This window comes from Callithrix jacchus, chromosome 21, assembly GCF_049354715.1.
Source record: "Callithrix jacchus isolate 240 chromosome 21, calJac240_pri, whole genome shotgun sequence".
Classification (NCBI taxonomy): domain Eukaryota; kingdom Metazoa; phylum Chordata; class Mammalia; order Primates; family Cebidae; genus Callithrix; species Callithrix jacchus.
The window spans coordinates 31,976,821-32,001,791 of NC_133522.1; the positions used below are offsets into that span (position 1 = coordinate 31,976,821).

Here is a 24,971-nt window from a genome sequence, read left to right on the forward strand (position 1 = left end):
TATAGCTTGGAAACAACAAAGAAAATATTTTACTCAAGCTTCCAAAACAAACTTGAGGAGTTATACTGTGTTTGAAATGAAGAAAAGGGCCAAGTTAAAATAGGAAAACAAACAGTTTCATTTGGTGGAAGTTGCAGTCAAAGTATACATTTGTATACAACTGACCATCTGTGCCATCTGGCATTTTCCAAGGTTTTGTTTTTTTTTTTTTTTTTTTTTTGAGAAGGAGTTTTCGCTCTTGTTACCCAGGCTGGAGTGCAATGGCTCAATCTCGGCTCACGGCAACCTCCGCTTCCTGGGTTCAGGCAATTCTCCTGCCTCAGCCTCCTGAGTAGCTGGGATTACAAGCACGCCGGTTAGCTCAATTGGTGAGCTCTTGGTGCTCAACTGCCCAAGGCCGCGCGCTCGATTTCCAAGGTTTTAAGAGTTTACCAGGCCAGACCCTTTGCCGCCTTCAGTTTTGCTTGGCTTTTCCCTTTTCTTTTCTGTCACTTTGCCTTCAGCCTTTTCCTTCACCTTTGGTTCATCCATATTGGGTACTATACATGCTTGTCTAGAAGAGTCTTTTTGGTTTTCTTAATATCAGTCTCCATTTTCATGTCATCTTTTCCATGTTTTACCTTATACTGCATTGTCTCTTAGCATGTTTGGGTTTGGGTATCACCACAGTTGCTATCTCTTAAACATCTTTCATTAAAATATTACTGTCTAGTTTGAGAATACTTTTAAGCCTGCTGAGCTCCTTTGGGGCATTCATTTTTCTCTTTTCAGCACACATCTTTCTTTTCTGCTTTCGCCATAAGCTTTTAGCCATATTTTACCGCAGATACGAATACACATGCCACAATATCCTGCCAACCAGCTACAATTTTTAATGAGGAATTTGAGTTACACAAAGAAAGCATAGCACCTGTGTACATAAGAAATAAAATTTTATATACCAAATTTACCTGTTCTAGATTTTATTTTCCTCTCTCCTACCAGAGAGTTGACTACCTTGAATTTTATGTTTATTACTCTCTGCATATATTTTTACCAACTTTGTAACCATAAATACTGTATAGCATTGTTTTGCACATATTTAAACATTTTCTGTAAAATAATACATTGTACATACCCCTTTATAAGTTTTATCATTTGAGAATTACCTACCCTAATACTTGCAGCCGCTTTATTCATTTTAACTCTGTGTAGTATTTTTTAAATGCTGTGAACATCATTCAGTGAATACGTGTAAGAACATATGTGAGAAGTTAGCGTCATAGGGTTTCCATCCTTTCAGCCTTATTTAGGGTATTGCCAGAGTCAGAGTGGTGGTGTGAATTCTCATTTGTCCACATATTCTACAATATTTGACAAACTTTTTATGAACAAATGTTTTAAAACATGTTTAAATACTCCCTTTGTCTAATGTGTGTGCACCACTAAGTTATTTCCAAATAAGGATACTAGCTCTGACTAAGTTAAGATGCACAAACCGTAATACAAACATCATACTTAACCCTCTGAACTTTTTCATGATTTTGTTTGAAACTATGGGTTGAGGCTTTCTATAGTGAAGTCCTTTCTTGGGGTTATTTGCAGGGTATTAGTTAAACTGATGTCTTTAATTTTTTTTTTTCTGCTTGTATTGAAAGAAAAAAAAAATTCTCCTTATCTGCCCTTTGCAGCTGTGCAAATTATTCCAGCATCAGTGCAATCTGCTACACCGACTACCATTAAAGTTATAAACAGTAGTGCAAAGGCAGCTAAAGTACAAAGAGCTCCAAGGATTTCAGGAGAAGACAGAAGCTCACCTGGGAACAGAACAGGTATTTTTGTATTTTCTCATATTTATAAAATGTATCTAATTGCGTATATTTTGTTTTATTTAACTGTATGAAAAATGTGAGTTTGGACCATCCCTCTGGCAATATTTAGACAGCATTTCTAGAAAAACAAATTGGGCCAGGCACGGTGGCTCACGCCTGTAATCCCAGCACTTTGGGAGACCGAGGCAGGTGGATCACGAGGTCAAGAGATTGAGACCATCCTGGTCAACATGGTGAAACCCCGTCTCTACTAAAAATACAAAAAATTAGCTGGGCATAGTGGTGCATGCCTGTAATCCCAGCTACTTGGGAGGCTGAGGCAGGAGAATTGCCTGAACCCAGGAGGCGGAGGTTGCAGTGACCTCAGATCATGCCATTGCACTCCAGCCTGGGTAACAAGAGCAAAACTCTGTCTCAAAAAAAAAAAAAAAAAAGAAAAAAATTGTTTTTGCCATGGCTAAGATTTCAACCAAGGGACCACTTTGTTGCCTTTGCCTTGGGCAAATCTGTAACACTGTAGCCAATGCTTTGTTCTTCCTATCAATTTAGGAAACAATGGCCAAATCCAACTATGGCAGTTTTTGCTAGAACTTCTTACTGATAAGGATGCTCGAGACTGTATTTCTTGGGTTGGTGATGAAGGTGAATTTAAGCTAAACCAGCCTGAACTGGTCGCACAAAAATGGGGACAACGTAAAAATAAGCCTACGATGAACTATGAGAAACTCAGTCGTGCATTAAGGTAAGCCTTTATTACTTTTTTTTTTTCTGTTATTAAGCCTTTCTAAAGAATACCTTCTTATTCTAGATTTAAGCATTGTAATGTAATGATATTAAAAACTTTTAAAAAGATTTTAGTGTGAGGTACAGTATTTTTTTAAAAATTACTCTAAGATTATTTTTATCTGATTTGAAAGCATATAATACTCTGTCGAAAAACAACATGTTTTATTTTTGAGGTTTTTATTATTTGTATAGGTGAATTGAGTGTGTGTTGATTTTTAATGAGTAAGCAGATACTGTCCTGTTTTTACAATTAAATGCAAAATATTGACCCATTTTCTATACAATCTGCCTAAATCAGGATGTCCAACCTTTACATCGATACAAATTTTCCATAAGTAGTATGAAGTTTTTCAACAGAAATTATCCAAAATTATTTCTACTACAATGAAGGAAATTCAGTAGGTACAATTTAGTATCTGAGAAGATGGATATATAAGAATCTCATGGAATTATGTCTGATTTTTTGGGAGAGTGAATATAGTAAAGTAGTTCTGCAGTTTACCAGTTTTTCTAAATAGCATGCTTTTACTGCTTCATATTTCACGTGGCCATTTTCACACTGAAAGATTATGTTTTAGCTTACACACACACACACACACACACACACACACACACACATTCTCTCTCTCTCTCTCTCTCTCTCTTTCTCCTTTCCCCTTTCTATCCCCTCATCTCAATATCCCAGTGTAACTATATGGAAATTTTGGTTCAGCCAGTGTTATTGTTATAGTATTATGGCCATGTAACTACTATAACAGAGTTGACCATGATTATTTTTCTTTTCCTGAATGACCTGTTGTTCCTCAGAGTTCATAAGTAACTAAAATGTTTAGTTTTCATTATGCTTATCATTTGTCATTCAGTCTCAAACACATTGCAAACTGGCTAAAGATTTTTTGTATGTAATCAGAATTAGAACTGCCATTTTTGAAAGTTGATACAGATTGTGCATACAAATCCCCTCAAAATTACAGGTAAATTGTTAGAATTAATAGTTAAGATGTAGTTTTCCCCAGATTGATCCAAGGTCAGTGCAGCACTGAATTTTGATTTGAAAGCTCTAAGTTTTTTCATAGAACTTGGAAAGATAATTGTAAAATTCACATGGGACTAGAACGTACCATGGTAGTCAGGACACCTGAAAATTAACAAAGTGGAAAGACTTATCCCACAGCATATTGAGACTGACTCTAAAGTCACAGTAATAAGACAGTTATGCTATTTGCTCAGGACAAACAGAACATAGAGTAGAATAGGGAACCAAAATAGAATCAGCAATACATACGAATTTGATTTAAAGAAATGGCAGTGGGGAGAAAACATATGAGGAAAATACCTGCTTTTCAATCATCAGTGCTGGGATAATTTATTGTCCATCTCCAGGGGAAAAGTAAAAGTTGACCTCTTCCTTATGCCATACTGAAAATCAATTCCATGTAGTTTGTAGCTCTACATGTGTAAAAAGTAAAATAGAGTAACATCTAGAGATACTTTCATAACTTGTGGTGGTAGGGAGACATTTAAACAGAATCAAAAGGACTAATTCTAAAGGGAAAGTTCAATAAATTGGACTTTATTTAAATTAGGAACTTTTGGTTATTGAAAGCCTCTTTAAGAGAGCCACACATGTCTGACAGAAGTATCTAGAATATCTAAAGAATTCTTACAAATCGGCTTTTTAATGGGCAAGAGACTTGAATAGATACCTCAGGCTGGAGATTATCCAAATGGCCAATGACTATATGCAAAGGTGTACTGCCTCTTTAGTATTCAGAGTAATGCAATTGAAAACCATAATTAAATGGCACAACACATCCCCTAGAATGGCTACAATTTAAAAGATTGCCAGAACCAAGCCTGTTGAGGATATGGAGCAATGGGAATGCTTCTATCCTTTTAATAGGAATGTAAATTTTAACCTGTAACTCAGCAGTTGGTCCCCTAAGCAACTGTTTCATATATATCAAACAGAAGTGTACTCGTGTGCCCATACACATGTTCATAGCAGATTGTTCATAACATCCAAACCCCAGAAACAACCCAGATACCTATCAACAGTAGAGTGAATAAATCAGTTATGATATATTCATACAAGAATATCTTCCATTCTTGAAAACTGAGTTTCTGCTACAAACGATATCAGTGAACCTCACAAGCATAATGTTCAGTGACAGAATCCAGACCCAAACCACCAAATTCTGTATGATTACATTTATTTAGTAAAATTCAAAAAAAACAGGAAAAGTAAATTCCAGTATTTAGGGATGCATGTTTGGGTGATAAAAATATAAACACAAGCAATGAAATTACTGTCATGAAACAGGCTTGTATTTACCCTTTATAGCCAGGATTTGGGGAATGATTAGGAGGGGACATAAAGGGGATTCTAGGTGCTGGCAGTGTTCTGTTTCTTGACCTGACTGAAACTTAACAGGTGAATGAATGTTCACTTTGTAATAAATCACTGAGCTGTTCACTTCTGTCCTTTTGTTTGTGTGATATATATCACAATTAAAAAGGTTTAAAAAATACAAGTTCAAAAAAAGAGGGAAGAAAAGAAATCATATCCATGAAGTATTGGTATTGTGTGATATATCTCACAATTAAAAAGGTTAAAAAAAATACAAGTTCAAAAAAAGAGGGAAGAAAAGAAATCATATCCATGAAGTATAGGTATTGTGTATCTCTCTACTTTCTTCATTTTAGGGAGGGAACAAGTGAAATGAATGCTACTATTTAGAGTTGTGATGTATCTACTAGATTAAAGGAAGTATTAAGTAAAATTCAAATTTGTGTGTGTATATTTGTTTCTTTTTTATCACCTCATACCAAGAAATGTGATTATGCCAACTCCATTTTCCTCCTAAATTATAAAACCTCTTTCCTTTTCCATTTTCCCCCATGTATAATCTTACATATTAATATAGAAATTTTTTAAAGAAATGGAAATACCCACAGCCTTTTTAACTGAAAGCCATGCAATTGCTGGTATGTGAGCTGAGATCCAAATTCTATACTAATGTAATTGACATAAATGGAAACTATCAGACTGACCAGTGTGTTACATCTCTTATTGGGAAATCAAACAACTATTTTCCTTTTGCTGTTCTGGAATTAGGGAAAGATGACAATTTCCCAATTTCCTGTATGTAGGTTAGTCTTTTCATTAATAGATTCTTGATTAAGCCAAGTGACTTTTATCCTGCTAAATGTGATAAGTTTATATCACTGGTACTTTTGCAAATAGTTTTTGCAAATAGTTGTTCCTTTTGTAATAGCCCTTTGTCAATGAGCATTGCAATTTTAAAATAAGGCCTTTGCAGTCTGTCAGCCCTGGAAAATATGACTCCTGTGGTCTCAAAAGTGTTTGTTAGGTTTTGAATCTTGGCTTTCTTACTCCAACGCTCTTGTTCTCAGGCTCTACTGCTGCTCTCTAAGTTTTTCATTTTGTTTAATAATTTTTAAATCAATGTGTTATCCTAATTGTTGGAAATATGTTTTGAAAGTTGAATGTACAGAGTTTTTGGAGTACTGAGCATGGAAATTTTAGTAAATAATGTTTGGATGTTTCCTTTGATAGCAGCATTAAATGTTCTATATAACTTCAATATTAATTGCTATTGTGGAGGATGCAGTATTCTACTAGGCTTCTGCTTACGAAATAGTCTGTAAACTATTGTAAGAAATCTGAATTACTTATTTTTTTATGAAGTCTCTAATTTTTTTTTCTCTTTAAAGATATTATTATGATGGGGACATGATTTGTAAGGTTCAAGGAAAGAGATTTGTGTACAAGTTCGTCTGTGACTTGAAGACTCTTATTGGATACAGTGCAGCAGAGTTGAACCGTTTGGTCACAGAGTGTGAACAGAAGAAACTTGCAAAGATGCAGCTCCATGGAATTGCCCAGCCAGTCACAGCAGTAGCTCTGGCTACTGCTTCTCTGCAGACAGAAAAGGATAACTGAGCCCCAGTACGTTCTGGGACTCCAAAGTCTTTCTTAAAATGTTTAGAGCAAGTATAGCTCTTACCTTTATTATCGAATTTGAATCTTCTTTTATTTCTAGACTGTACAATCTGATGCATGATTTTTTTTATAAATATTTCATACTCTTGTGAATTTGGATCTTTTTACTTTGAGCATATATTTTAGAATATGTGTATGTTAAATTATCTCCACAGTGTCTGCAGCGTTAAGGCAGGTTCATTGTGGAATAGTTTGTTAACAGTCAGGAAAGCTAAACTGGTCAGTATTAATGTGTAGCCCTACCAAAAATAGCCAGTAGTATCTGAAAATGAAAAATAAATGAAGTATCTCCAGGAAACAGTCTGGCTTAACTATTTTTGAAAATATAACTGTTTCCCCTCTCTGCTGCTTTAGATGTTGCTTTACTTAGAACCAGAAAATGGAATTTCTCAGCTAAAGCATGTGCCTGTTTCATCTAATCAAGCAGAGCTAAAATGTTCATAGCAAATAAACTTATATTAATAAATTACTAAACTAAGAGTATCAGGTTATTTATATATTCGCAAGCAAAGGACAGTAAGAAGTTGACGGTCAAAAGAGCAGTGCTGAAGGAGGAGATCGAGGTTTAAATCTGGCTTATTAACTCAAGCCAGTTTTAAGGATTTTCTGAATAGATTATTCATGTCAGACCAAGAATTTAAATTATTTTGAGAGAGGCATTTAATTCTAATAAACCAGCTGTTACAGAAATTATAAAATGATCTCTGTTTTTCCTGTCAGAGATTTAAAAAACTGAAAAGGTATACCTCAACCCAAAAATAAAGGTTTGGTTTGGTTTGTTATGGCTTCCTTTTTTTTTTTTTTTTTTTTTAAATTACCCTGTAGTGCCAGTTTATTATGCAAAGCAGCTTATATTCCTGTGTTTCTGATAAAATGAAGACTTTAAATCAGTCAGCAGTACTTTACCTTTCAAGGCCTTAGTAAATTACTTGCAAATAGTTTTAAAAGGAAAATTTGACCTCTGTTATAGGCAGTCTTCTCTTTAAAACAATACTTTTCTACTTTTTTTTCTTTTGAATTATATATGTGTATACATGTCTACATACATATTCAGTTGATCATTTTATAATAAACATACATGAAGGCATAAAGACATGCAGAAGAAAAGTTATTAAATAACTCATTTTAAGATTTCTAATTAATTCTTGCATATATGACATTCCTTCCACAAGCTAACACTAAACAAAAATGGCTAGAAATGTCTTGTGTTTGTTTGTTTTAAGGTATTAAGCACGAATTATTATATGAGACTGGCAGATAGCTATTAGTCCTCTTACAGATTTGAGAATGTTGATTCTCAAATATTTATGTACCTTCTTTATTGTTTTCTTTAAATCTGTCCCCTTAAAAAGCTTCTTAAGAGCTCAGTTAATGCTTTTGACTTAACTAGGAGAAAGGGAGATGATAATACATGCAAGATGGCATTGTTAGCAACTCTGGTAGTGGTTTGGAATGAATCCTAAGAGGCAGGGATCTTAAGGAAGAGGGGAGAGAGAGAAGAACCATCTTTGATCTCTTTCTCTGGTAATCTTAAAGCATAATTTTACTACTACATTTCCTTTTAATTCATTTACATTAAGTCCTTTCTGCAGTAGGTTATCTTAGCAGAGTATTTCCGTTTTTACTTTTTTGAAAGAGAATATATGGACAAGTTATTAGTACAGTTTGGGCACTGTGGTTGTAAGAATATCAGTAAAATAACAATATGAAATAATATATAGAAGCTATAGCTTCAGATAACAGACAGCTAGAAAGGTTTTGTACCATCCTCTTACAGCCTAGGGAGCTGACAAGTTGCTTGTAGTTTTGAAAAAGTAATAAAGTATACCCTTCTGGTGTATCATCAAGAGCTTAAGAATCTTGGCTTTCGTATTTAAAATGCTTTTGGGGAGACATATATTAAAATTTTGGCCAACATGACAGATATGTCTCAATTATATATGTGTGCGTATGTTCTTAAAGCTAGAAACGCATTTGTTTTAGATCTCTAGAATGAAAATTTTTTTCTCATCTACCCATATGCTTTTTTTAAAAAAATCATATTTTATTCATTTTCTATGGCAATTTTCATTTTATTTCTTATCATAATTTGAACAGAGACAGTTCTCATATATGATCAGATGCTTTTTCTTAACATCATTTAGGCACGATGACATAGGTAAGTAATATGACTAATTTCTCCAGTTGATCCAAGAAACTTATTACTTTGCCTCAAATTATTTATAAAATATTTGTTTTACTTACTGAGGTTACAGTTATCAGAAAGCCAGGTAGTCTTTTCTTCTATTAAAAGATAACATATTGGGAAAGAAAATAAAACTCATGCTATTCATTTTCATTTTTGTATATGAATTTTTCATAGAATTTACAGTATATGGAAAGGAAGAAAGATAAAATTATTAGTGGTCATTTGTACCTTAAAAGTACAAGAATATAAGTAAAAGAAATGTTGATTTTTGTTTTAAAACTTGTTTTTTTATATAAAGTTTTTATTGAGCCAACTTCCATAAATATCTCACTAGCCTAAAGTCTAAATATTTATGTTGATATCAGAAAATCAAAAAAATTAGGCAGAATTGCGGTGTGTGGTTCATCTTCAGATAAATTGATCACATTCATTTTTGTATCACTCTCTGTCATTTAATTAGGAAAAACTGTTTAGTTTTCTCCCCTGATTAATGGTGATACTCAAGTATTATACAAAAGGCATTGTACCACCAAATATTTTTGTGAGGTCTGATGTTTTTCATATTCATCATTTTATGCTACTGCCTTTAAGAAATAACTTGAAATAGCACAAAAATATTTTAAAATTCATAATTGCAAAACAAACCTGTGACTAACTTAATGTCTTCAGATCTAAAGGGTGTAAAAATATTGATACTTCAATATTTCACTTGCTGCCAGGAAAAAAAAATTCTCAATCTTTTGTAAAAGGGAGGAGGACTTTTGCATACATTTTTACTCTAAATAACGACACTTATACTGTCATAACAACAATTATGTATTTCTTTGTGGTTTTAATTGTTTTGTAATTTTACATAAAACAGTTATTTTCTATTTTTACGCAGATAAAAAAATATTTGCATAAAATGTAAAAATAGTAAAATGAGAAAAATAAAACTATTATACAATATGTTTTTGTGTTGCTTAAAGCTTTTTCCTGAAAACAAAATCTCAAATCCCCAGGATATTTTGTTGGATAGTAATCTGACAGTCCACTTAGGATATATTGTACGTATGATTCCTATGCATGTTTTTACTTAAAAGCTATCAGTTTGGGAAGAACATATTCCACTGAACTAAAATTAGTAGGTTAATCTCTTTAAGAGAAATTCCATCTACAAAGCCAAATAGTTTTAGAATAGTAACAGATGAAGTGGTAAGACTGAGTAGCTGTCAGAAGGCTTATTAAACTGTAAACCTTTAGTAAAACCTTTTTTTAAAAACAAAACAAAACAAAGAAATTACCTGTTCATGTTTGCTATGAGGAGGTTGCTTCAGCCAGAACTAGAATATAGAAGAATGGAAGAGGTCAGGAAAAAGTAATTCATGCCTTTCTTTATGGTGAAGCAATGATGAAACTTTGATTGACATGCTTAAGTAGGAAGTTATGGTTAGAAATAAATTGCTTTAAAAATACACAATCTAATTGTATCTAGTTCGAAGTGATGAAAAATCATCAGACAGGACACTAATGAGGTATATTTGTTCTCCCAGGACTTCAGTTTTTTGTGTACAGGTTTAGAGTTTAATCTGCAAGCCAAGTATGTGTTTAAAATGCTTTTTAGTATAATAAACTGACAGCTTTAGAGCACTGTTTTTAAAACTTTCTGTAGTGAAGGAGAACTTTCTTATTTCTAATTTGTCACAGACAAACATTTGTAAAATAAATACAATTAGTAGCAGGGAAGGGGAAATTGGAGGTTACTGTTAAGTGGGTATAGAGTTTCAGTTTTGCAAGACGAAAAGCCGGAGATAGTTGCACAGTGAATATACTTATATATATTTAAGATGGTAAAGTTCATATTATGTATATTTTACCACCATTGAGCTTCTTTAAAAGAATGACTACATGAATTTTTAAAAATAAGTATTTACCAAATTAATACAATGAGGGTGAACATGATCAACTCAATAGATGCGGAAAAATACACAATTGAACATCAATTCATGATTAAAACTCTCAGCAGACTAGAACTTTGATCTGATAAAAAGGTATGTATGGAAAAACTTACAACTCACATCACATGTTTGTTGCCCCTCACCACTCTGCCTCCCTCCCCACAAGATTTGGGAAAGGCAAACAGGTACCCTGCTCTTACCATTTTTATTCAGAATTGTATGGAAGATGCTAGCCTATGAAATAAAGCAAGAAAAATAAAAAGCATACATACTGCAACAAAACTTCAGAAGACATCAGACATGTTAAAAGCCCTCAAGAATCAAAAAAGCTATGAGAATAAGTAGCAAGGTAAGGCACAAAGTCAATATGCAAAGTTTGACTTTATTTCCACCTGTTAGAAACAAATAAATGGAAATTGGCATTTTAAAATCACCATTTACAATAATACTAACATGAAACAGGAACAAGTAGAGCAGAATTTGTGCAAGACCTATCAATGAAAACTTCAGAACCCTGCAAAGAAATGAAAATCTAAGTAGGTGGAAAGATAACACCATTAATTCTGAATTGGAAAACTCAGTTTTGGGTTTTGTTTATTTTTGAGACAGTCTCACTTTGTCACCCAAGCTGGAGTATAGGGGTGCAATCTCAGCCCACTGCAACCTCTCGCTCCCGGATACAAGTGATTCTCATGCTTTGGCCTCCCAGAGTGCTGGGATTACAGGCATAAGCCACCATGCCTGACCTAAGACTCAATTGTGTATATGTAAATCTTGTAAATGTGAATTATTCCTAAATTGATCTATAAATTCAATTCCAATAAAATTCTGGCAGTCTTTTTTTTGTAGACAAGCTAATTATAAAATTTATAGGTAAATGACACAGAATAGCCAAAATATTTTGGAAAAAAAAATATAGAAAACTTGTGCTTCACTATATAAAGGTACAGCAATCAAGAGGTGGTATTTAGATATGAATAGATATATAGGTCAATGAACAGAATAGAATTCAGAAATGGACCCACATATGGCTCATTGATTTTTGACAAAGGTGCCAAGGTAATTCAATAGAGAAAGTTTAGTTATTTCAACAAATGTTAGAACAACTGCATATATTCATGGAGAAAAATCAACCTCAACCCTTGCCTCATACCACACATAAAAATTAACACAAAATGGATTATAGACCTAATATATAAAACTTACAAAAAAAAAAAAATTCAGCTGGGCACAGTGACTCACACCTATAATCCCAGCACTTTGGGAGGCTGAAGCAGGTGGATCATGAGGTCAGGAATTCGAGACCAACCTGGCCAAGATAGTGAAACCCCATCTCTAATAAAAACACAAAATTAGCCGGGCGTGGTGGCATGCACCTGTAGTCCCAGCTACTCAGGAGGCTGAGGCAGAAGAATCGCTTGAACCCAGGAGGCGGAGGTTGCAGTGAGCCAAGATTGCCCCACTGCACTCCAGCCTGGGTGACAAAATGAGACTCTGTCTCAAAAAAAAAAAATTCATAACCTTGGGGTAGACAAAGATTTTTTAGATATTAAAGAAGCAAAACTAGGCAGAGTGTGGTCACTCATGCCTGTAAATCTAGTGCTTTGGAAGGCTGAGGCAGAACACTTGAGGCCATGAGTTTTGAGACCAGCCTAGGCAACATAGCAAGACCTCATCTCTACAAAAGCATAAAAATTAAAATAAAATTAGCTGGGCATGGTTCTGTACAGCTGTAGTTGTATCTACTCAGAAGGCTGAGGAGGGAGGATTGTTTGAGCTTAGGTTAAAATTCGAGGTTCATGTGCAGGTTGAGCTTGAGGTTACAGTGAGCTATGATTCTGCTGCTGCAGCCCTACAGCCTTGTTGGGGGGTGACAGAGTGAGACGCTGTCTCTAATAAAAACAACAGACAGTTGGCCAGGCACAGTGGTTCATGGCTGTAATCCCTGCACTTTGGGAGGCCAAGGCGGGTGGATCACAAGGTCAGGAGTTAGAGACCAGCCTGGCCAACATGGTGAAACCCCGTCTCTACTAAAAATACAAAAAAAAAAAAAATTAGCCAGGTGCAGTGGCAGGCACCTGTAATCCCAACTACTTGGGAGGCTGAAGCAGGAGAATCGCTTGAACCCAGGAGATGGAGGTTGCAGTGAGCTGAGATCGCACCACTGCACTCTAGCCTGGGCAACAGAGCAAGACTTCGTCTCGGAAAAAAAAAAAAAAGGAAAGATGCTATTAAAATAAAAGGCAAGGCTGGGTGTAGTGACACACATCTGTAATTTCAATGCTTTGGGAGACTGACTGGGGAGGATTGCTTGAACCCAGGAGTTTGATACCAGCCTGGCCAACATCATGAGACACCCTCTCTTTAAAAACAATTATAATAGCCAAGCATAGTAGCATGCACCTATAGTCCTGGCTACTTAGAAGACTGAGGCAGGAACATTGTCTGAGCCCAGCAGTTCGAGGTTATAATGAGCTATGATCACACCAGTACACTGGAGCTTGGGTGACAGAGCCAGACCCTGTCTCTAAAAAAAAAATAATAATTAAATAAAAGGCAAGTTACAGATTGGGAGAAAATATTTGCAATACATTTATCATACAAAGGTAAGATGAGTGTATTGACCACACTGATTTATAATATTTTCTCATTAAGTGATGAGCATCAGTTTTAACTGAATGATTATGGCAATGTTAATGGTATTTGAAAATTTATCTTACAAAGGTAAGATATTTAATATCGAAAATACATGAGGCACTCTTTTAACTCATTAAGACAATCAAATTATTTATGGTCAAAGGATTCATAGAAACATTTCATAAAAGAAGATACACATATAGCCAGTAAGCATATGAAAAGCTATGTGGCATTGTTAGTTACCAGGAAACACTAAGTCACAATCTAGTACCACTAAAAACACCTCACAACTGCTAAAAGTTAACACCTCACAATGTCATGTTCTCAGTGACATGAACCAAATGAAGTCACACATCGCTAGTGGAAATGGAAAATGGCACACTACTCTGGAAAAGTTAAACACATTTGTTACAACCCAGTGATTCTAATCCTAGGCATTTATTTTATTTATTTGTTTTTTGAGATGGAGTTTCGCTCTTGTTGCCCAGGCTGGAGAGCAACGGTGTGATCTCACCTCACTGCAACCTCCACCTCCCGGTTCAAGCAAATCTCCTGCCTCAGCCTCCCCAGTAGCTGAGATAATGGGTGCCCACCACCATGCTCAGCTAATTTTTGTATTTTTAATAAAGATGGGTTTTCGCCATGTTGGCCAGGCTAGTCTCAAATTCCTGACCTCAGGTGATCCACCCGCCTCGGCCTCCCAAAGTGCTGGGGTGAGCGCATGGTCCAATCCTAGGCATTTAAGAGAAATAAAACCTGTTCACTGAAAGACTTGTACACGAATGTTTATAACAGCTTTATTCATAATGTCCCCAAACTGTTAATGATCCAAATATCCATCAACAGGTGACTGAATAAACAAATTATGAATACCTATAGAATAGAAGTATGACTCAGCAATATAAGGGAGGGTACAACTGCCTCAACAACAACTCTGGAAAAGGAAAATCTCATTGTAAAAATAGAAAGCAGATCATTGTTGCTTAGGGCTAGGCATAATGGCTGATTTCCTGGGTTAGGCATAAAGAAATTTGGGGGCCGGGCGCGGTGGCTCACGCCTGTAATCCCAGCACTTTGGGAGGCAAAGGCAGGTGGATCACGAGGTCAAGAGATCAAGACCAGCCTGATCAACATGGTGAAACCCCATCTCTACCAAAAATACAAAAAATTAGCCGGGCATGGTGGCGCGTGCCTGTAATCCCAGCTACCCAGGAGGCAGAAGTTATGGTGAGCCGAGATCATGCCATTGCACTCCAGCCTGGGTAACAAGAGCGAAAACTCCGTCTCAAAAAAAAAAAAAAAAAAATTTGGGAGAGTAACGAGGATATTCTATATTATGTTTTGTTGTTGATTACATGGATGAACAGATTTGCCAAAACTCACCTAAATGTATACTAAAATAGGAGAGTGGGGTTATGTAAATTATACCTCAATAAGTTTAAAAATTGAATTACTAGAAAAATGAAATTTAAAAGACAAAAATATGTAACCACTTTTTAAAAACTATTAGGCTCCACAGGCTTAAGATTGTTCTATCAAATTACCAAAATTGTTTTAATGCTTGTACTTCCTTCCCTGTGGGCTGAAGATAAACAGTTCACGACTTCACGACTCACCACACTGATACACAGTATTTCATCATCAGGTGATGAGCATCCATTTTAACTAAATGATTATGGCAATGTTAATGGTATTTGAAAATTTCTCGATAATCATTTTTTTTTTTTTTTTTGAGATGGAGTTTTGCTCTTGTTGCCCAGGCTGGAGTGCAATGGTGCAATCTCAGCTCACAGCAAACTCCCCAGTTCAAGCAATTCTCCCACCTCAGTCTTCTGAATAGCTGGGATTAGAGGCCTGCACCACCATGCCCAGCTAATTTTTGTATTTTTAGTAGAGACAGCATTTCAATCTGGCTGTGCTCAGGCTGGTCTGAATCTACTGAGCTCAAGTGATCTGCCCGCCTCAGCCTCCCAAAGTACTGGGATTACAGGCGTGAGCCACTATGCCCGGCTGTAATTTGAGAAAAGCACTTTCTCATATCTGCTAATAAGATAGCTGATTTTGGAATCCAATCCATGATACTACTAACACCCTGTTGACACCTATGCTATTTTTATCGGTAACACCACAGTAACTAGACATGAATGAAATAGAACACTGAAGAAAAAGTTATTTATCACGTCTATGAGCAACTCTTTAATTCACTTCCTTAGGAAACTATTTATGCAAAAAGGTTTGCTCTAATACTCACCATATCCTATCTCTACTGTTGGTTTTACTTTATGAATGAGAAGGCATATTGCATATTAGTACACTGATAAATATCACTGAGTTGAAATAGAACGGTTCATTTGACTTAATGGTTAAAGGAAAAAGCGGTTAAAGGAAAAAGCTATACATTAAGAACACAGTAGGATTCTTGTCTCCAACATTCAAATTATAAAAATAGAGGATTTTTGTTTGTTTTTGAGATGGAGTCACTCTGTTACCCAGGTTGGAGTGCAGTGGCACGATCTCGGCTCACCGCAACCTTTGCCTTGCAGGTTCAAGCGATTCTCCTGCTTCAGTCTCCCATGTAGCTGGAACTACAGGTGTGAGCCACCACATCCAGGTAATTTTTATATTTTTAGTAGAGATGGGGTTACACCATATTGGCCAGGCTGGTCTTGAACTTCTGACCTCAAGTGATCCACCTGCTTTAGCCTCCCAAAGAGCTGGGATTACAGGTGTGAGCCACTGTGCCCCGCCTAAAAACAGAGGATATTTTAAATAAAATTAAATGTGAGTATCTGCCATGTTGGCCTAAAATGGATTAGCTAATTGATTAAACAAAGAAAGAATACCTAGAATGAAGGTATAAACAAATAAAGAGCCTTCTATTGCGGAGGATATGTAAAGTGGCGAGACGAAGGAAAGAGCCAGAAGAAACAGATTATGGTCCTTGCTTTGCCACAACCAGACAGGAAACTTACAGCAAGTTGTTTAACCTTTCTCCTCCATTTTCTCTCCAATGCTAGGGTCACTGACACATTTACCTGTAGTGCAGGGCTATTGAAAAGGTTAGATGAAGGCCGGGCATGTTGGCTCACGCCTGTAATCCCAGCATTTTGGGAGGCCAAGGTGGGCTGATCATGAGGTCAAGAGATCGAGACCATCCTGGCCAACATGGTGAAACCCGATCTCTACTAAAAATACAAAAAAATTAGCTGGGCATGGTGGCGTGCACCTGTAGTCCCAGGTACTTGGGAGGCTGAGGCAGGAGAATTGCTTGAACCTGGGAGGCAGAGGTTGCACTCCAGCCTGGCATCTGGCAACTGAGCAAGACTCTGTTTCAAAATAATAAAAAAAAAAAAATGAAAGGGCTAGATGAACTCATGTATGTGAATTCACCTTACAACAATAGACTACTAAGTAAGTGTAAAGGTCTAAGAAGGAAAAGCCACCCTCCAAAGAATCCAGTGTTTCATGCACATGAATGTTCACTGCAGCACTGTTTACAATAGCAAAGACCTGGAACCAACCCAAATGCCCATCGATGACAGACTGGACAGGGAAAATGTGGCACATATACACCATGGAATATTATTCAGCCATCAAAAACGATGAGTTCGTGCCCTTTGTAGGGACATGGATGAAACTGGAGACCATCATTCTCAGCAAACTGACACAAGAGCAGAAAATCAAACACCACATGTTCTCACTCATAGGCTGGTGTTGAACAATGAGAACACCATGGACACAGGGAGGGGAGCACTACACACTGGGGTCTGTTTGGGGGAAATAGGGGAGGGACAGTGGGGGGTGGGGAGTTGGGGAGAAATAGCATGGGGAGAAATGCCAGATATAGGTGATGGGGAGGAAGGCAGCAAATCACACTGCCACGTGTGTACCTATGCAACAATCTTGCATGTTCTTCACATGTACCCCAAAACCTAAAATGCAATTTATAAAAAAGAAAGAAAAAAAAAAGAATTCAGTGTTCTACAGTTGAAATTGGTGCTCATTTAATGGTGAAAATGAAAAAATAGTGTAAAAAATGTGTTGAATGAGTGAATAAGGAATAGCAGCTAATTCTGATCTCTTATGATATGTCAAGTCCTTTATTAGCCTTCTCGCTTATTTCTCACAACTCTTTGAAGCAGATAAGAGAACTATCCATTTTATAAATGGGGAAATTGAGGCATAGAGGGATTAGTCAACTTGGCTGAGGTCACTTGCATAAAGCCAAACCAGACTTGAAGCCCTGCCTGGGGCTTTTCTTTAGGATTAAGTCTGTCTCAACAAAAGATAGCTGTTATTTGTTTTTGTTTTATTTTGTTTTTAAAAAAAATTTTTAAAAGAAAGATAGCTGTTAACGCCTACAGTCAATGAAAGGGAGGTATGTTTAATACATCTAACAAATGAGAATTGCAGACATTGAGTACTTTTCTCATTTCTCCTGGTTTTTATTTGTCTTATCCAAAGCGAGAAGCTTATACCAAATTTTACTTTAAGTAGGATTCATTTCTAATAAGTCAATGGAGTTTTATAAAATATTATAATACAACCAACCCTTAGTAAAATAATGGCTCTAGGCAATCATCACCAACAGCTGCTAAAACCATCAGGTGAAAAGTTGGTGAGACACTGTATAAAAGATGGATTTACCTCACAATTCCTGAATGCATTTATCAATCTTAATATCACAAAAAGAGAGACAACCAGATAATCATATGCCTCCTGAGATGACACACTGAGCCCACTCTTGCTAAAACGTGAACTGAACCTAAATCTGATAAGTTCCCCAGATATAAGTACCAGTTCATAGGAAATACAGGAGACAGAGAAACTGTCACTTACATGGATACAATCAACAAAAATACAAATGAAAATAACAGATACAAAAAAGTTACAAGGAAAAAAGAAAAAGAAGAAGGGAATGTATAGATTAGAAGAGACTTAGTCTCTTTCACTCAACCAAATGCATTCTGTGGTTTTGTTTGTATCCTGATTACAATAAATAAGCAACTATAAAAGAAATTGAGGCAATCAAGGAAATCTGAACACCATATTTTTTTAAATATTAAGGAATTGCTGTTCTTTTTTTTGGGTGTGATAATAGTGTTGTGGTTATTAGGAGGAAAGGAAGGAATGGGAGAAGAGAGAGAAACAGAGGAAAGGGATTTTAACCTTTCAAAAATGCATACTCAAGTACTTAGAGATGAAATAGTCTGATGTCTAGCATTTGCTTCAAAATATTTCAGTGGGTAGACTGTAGATACACATACACACACACACACACACACACACACACACACGCCATGTGCTGAAAACTGTTGAAAGGGGGTGACAGATACTTGAGGGTTAATTATACTATGCTCTCTATTGAGTATGCGTCAAATTTCCCATAAAATAGGGCATATTTTAAAAACACTATCATCAAGAAGCTTACCCAAAACAATACCACAGATTTGGCAATGTCATCTACAAAATCATATCAGGTTTTAAAAACTGTGTCACTAGGTAAAGAATATATATTTCTTTTCATGAAATGGTGGGCACTTTATGTAACAAATGTGTTTCTGAAAGGTTGTACCTAAATAAAATATTGTACCTGAATAAAATATTGTAGGCATAATTGTTAGCAGTATGTATACTGTTTGGCCCCCACCAAAAAAGTGCATTCATAAATCTTTATTTATTTATTTATTTTGAGACAAGGCCTTGCTCTTTGACTCAGGCTGTATACAGTGGCACAATCACAGCTCACTCCCAGGCTCTAGGGATCCTCCCACCCCAGCCTTTCGCTGGGACCACAGGTACATGCTACCACTCCTGGCTAATTCTTTTTAAATTTTTGGTAGATGCAGGGTCTCCCTATGCTGCTGCCCAGCCTGGTCTCACAGTCCCGGGCTCAAGTGATCCTCCCACCTTGGCCTCCCAAAGTTCTGGTATTAAAGGCATGAGCCAATGTGCCCAGCCTGTAATTCTGGAATACCAGAGAAGAAAAAAGGTTTATGCTTTTTAAATTACAGAGGAGAGGTATTCCTGAAACACATTTAGTAAGTGGAAACTCTCCAACTGTAATAAATATATGTAGAGGCCGGGTGCGGTGGCTCACTTCTGTAATCCCAGCACTTTGGGAGGCTGAGACAGGCAGATCACAAGGTCAGGATTTTGAGACCAGCTTGACCAACATGGTGAAACCCCTTCTCTACTAAAAATACAAAAAATTAGCTGGGCATGGTGGTGAATGCCTGTAATCCCAGCTACTCAGGAAGCTGAGGCAGGAGAATTGCCTGAACCTGGGAGGTGGAGGTTGCAGTGAGCCAAGATTGTGCCACTGCACCCCAGCCTGGGCAACAGTGAGACTATCTCAAAAAAATAAGTAAATAAAAATTAAATAAATATATGTAGAAACCCAGGATTCGCAATGACTTCACAAGAAACATTAGACACAAATTACCACAAGGTAACACAGCTGGCATGGAAATTAAATCCCATCAAACCTATTTCTTTTCTTTCTTTCTTTCTTTTCTTTTTTGAGATGGAGTTTCGCTCTTGTTACCCAGGCTGGAGTGCAATGGCGCGATCTCTGCTCACCGCAACCTCCGCCTCCTGGGTTCAGGCAATTCTCCTGCCTCAGCCTCCTGAGTAGCTGGGATTACAGGCATGCGCCACCATGCCCAGCTAATTTTTTGTATTTTTAGTAGAGACGGGGTTTCACCATGTTTGCCAGATGGTCTCGATCTCTTGACCTCGTGATCCACCCGCCTCGGCCTCCCAAAGTGCTGGGATTACAGGCGTAAGTCAGCACTCCCAGCCCCATCAAACCTATTTCTAAAACTCCTTCATAGTTTCTTAATGCCCTCTGGAAATAAAAGTCTGATTTCTGGCCGGGTGCGGTAGCTCGTATCTGTAATCCCAGCACTTTGGGAGGCCAAGGCGGGCGGATCACCAGGTAAAAAGATCAAGACCATCCTGTCCAACATGGTGAAACCCAGTCTCTACTAAAAATACAAAACTTAGCTGAGCGTAATGGCGCGTGACCGTAGTCCTAGCTACTCAGGAGGCTGAGGCAGGAGAATCGCCTGAACTTGGGAGGCGGATGTTGCAGTGAGCAGATATCCCACCACTGCACTCCACCCCGGCGACAGAGAGTAGCCACGTGCCAGACACACAGGAAACAATCCTCAGAGCATACACAGGACTAGTAGTAGTTATGCTTTCAGCCGCCAGAAAGGAAAAACCTTGTAATCATAAGGCATAGAGTTCTCAGAATGCTAGAGACTAAAGGCTGCCCTGATCTTACCTGACAACACTTAAAAAGAAAGCCTAGGACCGGACAGCCGTGGTGGCTCAAGCCTATAATCCCAGCACTTTGGGAGGCTGAGGCAGGTGGATCACTTGAGGTCAGGAGTTTGAGACCAGCCTGGTCCACATGATGAAACCCTGTTTCTACTAAAAATACAAAAATTAGCCAGGTATGGTGACTGATGCCTGTAGTCCCAGCTACTCGGGAGGCTGAGGCAGGAGAATCGCTGGAACCCAGGAGGCAGAGGTTGCAGTGAGCCAAGATCATGCCAATGCACTCCAGCCTGGGTGACACAGTGAGACTCAGTCTCAAAAAACCCCCAAGAAAGCCTAGTCCCAGAACAAAATTTAAAATGACTTTGGGAATAAAAAATAATCGATTACTGTTAATTTGCATTACTTAAACAGAATCTGATCTATTACCTATTGTATGCATGTATCGAAATATTACATGTACCCCCAACATATATACAACTATTATGTCAGTTTTTTAAAAGTTGTACCCAGTCTTTAAATTCCAACTAAAATGCTAACTGATTTCCTTCATCTGAATTCTTGCAGCATTCTTTTATGTCAATTAACAATCTATATTTTGGAGATTTTATCCAATTGTATTGTAAATGGTTTTTTTCTATTAGGTTGGTGCAAAAGCAATTGCAATTTTTGCAATTGCTTTTAATGGCAAAAACTTCAATTACTTTTGCACCAACCTAAGAGTTGTACTGTAAATTCCCAGGGGGACAGGGAACACCCAAGATTCATACATCTTTGTAAATATCTTAACCATTTTGCATTATGGGTGCCTTGCATAAATCTGATTTCGAAATATATATTTGCCCAATAAATGAATATTTCAGTAAAGTTTAATCCAAAAATGTATTAACTGGCTATTAATTCATATGAATTTACATAGAAGTCTTCTTAAAAATGTAATCACTCTCATATCATTATTGCCGGCATGTTTTCCAAAGTATGAGCCTAAATATAAGGACTAGTCAGTTCTCATGGCCATTAGTGTACACTGGTAAAATTATTTTTATTAATTATATTGGAATTTGCAAAGTATGTTTCCAAATCCAACTGGGGTGATTTTTATAGCACAGCGATTACTTGAGTGGTACTTCTAAGTCATGTGGAAAAGAAAAATGTGAATCTGGGGGGTTCTGTGATGCTTAGAGATTTCAGTTCCAACTTGTTCCAGTTGATGTCACTATGGCAAAGGTATCCCAAACATGGAGCATACAGCAGCAGGAGGAGGATAAGAATCAAATAATGTGGCTGAATCAAGAGGAAACGCATCTGGGGGTAATGCTAAAATGGGAATGGGAGCATGGCAGAACATCAGGGTTCTATTTTGGAATCAGAGGGGCTCAGCGAAGGCATTTACCTGATCTCCTGTGAGTCAGTAAAACAAACACACAAACAAAGCCATAATGAGTTTGGAAGCTGTGAAACTTGCTCTTTGCAATGACAGAGCAGGTAAATCTTCCTGTGGTCTGAACTGCAGGAATGCATTGAGGTAGCAGCAATTACAGCCCTTCTCTGGCCTGTCTGCTCTGTAAAAAGTAGTAAATGGACCTCTTAAAGCTAAATTTCTAGCTCGGGGCTGCTGCATCATCTTTCTCGCTGCAGGAAGGCACGACAGACAAGAGAGGAAGTCCAAAGCAAGGACAACGCTGTTTATGAAAAAGAGTGGTAATGGATCAGAGTGAAAATTAACAGATGTTGAGATAAAAACGTCTGCCTCGGCACTTTATGGCTCCAAAGTAAATAATATGTCCTTGAGTTTTAGCAGCTGTTTAGAGACTCCTACACCTTTCAGTGTTAAACCGCAAGGTAAAGGAATTCTTATGTAACTTAATGCCCTTCATCAACAAGAATTTACTGGGTATTTTTCTGAAACAGGAAAACAGATCTGTTTTCAGATATTATTCAACTGTGCAAGGAGGCAAACAGATGTATTCATTAATACTCCCCACAGAGCATATTGTGATATTCGCGAATGGAAATGCTGGAGCTGAGGTTACACAAATGTTTTCCGTTATGAAACCTGCTTTTATGAGACCATGATATTCAAGGGGGATCTCATTTAGGGCTGCTTTTTGTTGTTACGCTTTATGTAATGGGTGATTTTTCTAAATAAGATAATTTGCATTTTAATGTTGTTTTAGAAAATTATTATTCTTGTTTCCTATCTAAGAGTAGATAATTTTACTTGTTCCAATTCAATTTTTTTCCCCCAAGTTTTGCCTCAGGATCTATAAAAGTCAATTTTTTATAGTAAGTTATTGGATGCCCCGGTGAAGAAAAGGTTTTTACAAAGCTGAAGGAAATTCAAGGCGAGAGTGTGAAATGTCATTGGTAAATTACACATCAACTAAGAATCCTTGTTTCTGTTTTATACCCTATGAACCAATAACAATGACCAGTGTGGGGACATTTCCTTGGAATTCTGCCTGAGAAAAGCAGGAGTTTTCAGCCTTTCAGCACCACCAACTTTGGACGCCAAAGGACCTTGCCAGTGGGGCTCAGAGTGCCCAGACAGAACTATGAGGCAGGGTTTAATGGAGAAATGACTCAGGTCTGAGATGGGTAGGAAGAGGGGAAAATGAGCCTCTCAGTGCTCTCACAGGTATTTCAGAAGGTCACAGAGACAATACAGTGAAATTTTTTTTTAACTTTTATTTTAGGTTCAGGGATACATATGCAGATTTGTTCTACAGGTAAATTATGTATCAAGGGAGTTTGATGTACAGATTAGTTGGCACCTAGGTAATAAGCATAGTATCCGATAAGTAGTTTTTTGATCCTCACCCTCCACCCTCAACTAAGCCCTTGTGTCTGTTGTTCCCTTCTTTGTGTCCATGTGTTCTCAATGTTTAGCTCCCATTTGGAAGTGAGAATATGCGGTAATTTTGTGTTTCTGTCTTTGTTCACTTAGGATAATGGTCTCCAGCTCTATCCATGTTTCTACAAAGAACATAATCTCATTCTTTTCTGGCTGCATAGTATTCCATGGTATATCGTACCGCATTTTCTTTATCCAGTCCACCATTAATGACCGTTCAGATTGACTCCTCATCTTTGGTACTGTGACTGGTGCTGCAATGAATATACACGTAGATGTGGTCTTCATGGTGAAATAATGTATATTCCTTTAGGTATATATCCAATAATGGGATTGCTGGGTTGAACTGTAATTCCGTTTTAAGTTCTCTGAGAAATCACCAAACTGCCTTCTGCAATGGCTGAACTAATTTACATGAGCACCAGCAATGTATGAGTGTGCTCTTCTCTTTGCAAACTCATCAGCATCTGTTATTTTTTGATGTTTTAGTAATAGCCATTCTGACTGGTAGGAGATGGTATCTCACCGCGGTTTTGACTTGCATTAGAAAAATGGGATATATTTATTTATTTAACATAGGGTCTGACTCTGTTGCCCATACTGGAGTGCAGTAGTGTGAACAGGCTCACTGCAGCCTCTACCTCCTGGGCTCAGATGATCCTCTTGCTTCAGCTTCCTGAGTAGCTGGGACTACAGGTGTGCACCACCATGCCTGGCTAATTTTTAAATTATTTGCAAAGATGGGGTCTTCCTATGTTTCCCAGGCCAGTTTTGAACTCCTGGGCTCACATGATCCTCCCACCTTGGCCTCCCAGTGTGCTGGGATTACAGATGTGAGCCAGCATGAAACAAGTTTAAAGGCACAGGGAGAACCTGGGTGTTGTAGACTCTACAGGATGGAAAATGGACTTTGAATGAAATTCCTTGACTTTAGGTGGCTAGGAAGATACAGTTGGCTCCTGGTAAGTATCTGCTGTGGTAACTTCATCTCACAGAAAGAGAGAAAATTCCCTGAGTCAGGGGGATAATAATCACGACAAGGGGGAAACAGAGAATGAAAAAAAAAAGAGAGGAAATGTTCTCTGTTGACAGAATAAACACTATAAAGGAAAACCATTGTTGTGAAGTAAATTCTGTCAACATGAATCTTATTTGTTAAATTTGACTTTAATATTGAGAGTAAGACCGTTTTCAGTTTGTCTGCTGGGTGTGTGATAAAGCATTTTCTTCATCTAGCATTTCCCCAGTGATCTTTTGGGGGATTTTTTTTTTCTTTTCTTTTCTTTTTTTTTGAGATGGAGTTTCGCTGTTGTTACCCAGGCTGGAGTGCAATGGCATGATCTCGGCTCACTGCAACCTCCGCCTTCTGGGTTCAAGCAATTCTCCTGCCTCAGCCTCCCGAGTAGCTGGAACTACAGGCACACACCACCATGCCCAGCTAATT

At 37.3% G+C, this 24,971-nt stretch overlaps 1 protein-coding gene and 1 pseudogene across 2 annotated transcripts in view; one reads left to right on the forward strand and one right to left on the reverse strand.

Annotated features, from left to right (window-relative positions):
• The window catches only part of GABPA (GA binding protein transcription factor subunit alpha), a 44,848-nt gene extending 35,088 nt beyond the window's left edge, over positions 1-9,760 (forward strand). For both annotated transcript variants that reach the window (XM_002761327.7, XM_008986519.5), the window contains exons 8-10: positions 1,671-1,811; positions 2,361-2,553; positions 6,336-9,760. In XM_002761327.7, the coding sequence (XP_002761373.2) occupies positions 1,671-1,811; positions 2,361-2,553; positions 6,336-6,564 (563 nt within the window). In that variant the 3' untranslated portion in view covers positions 6,565-9,760. The remainder of the gene's footprint in view (positions 1-1,670; positions 1,812-2,360; positions 2,554-6,335) is intronic.
• LOC108589407 (protein LLP homolog pseudogene) lies at positions 429-926 on the reverse strand (annotated as a pseudogene).
• Positions 9,761-24,971: the final 15,211 nt, after the last annotated feature.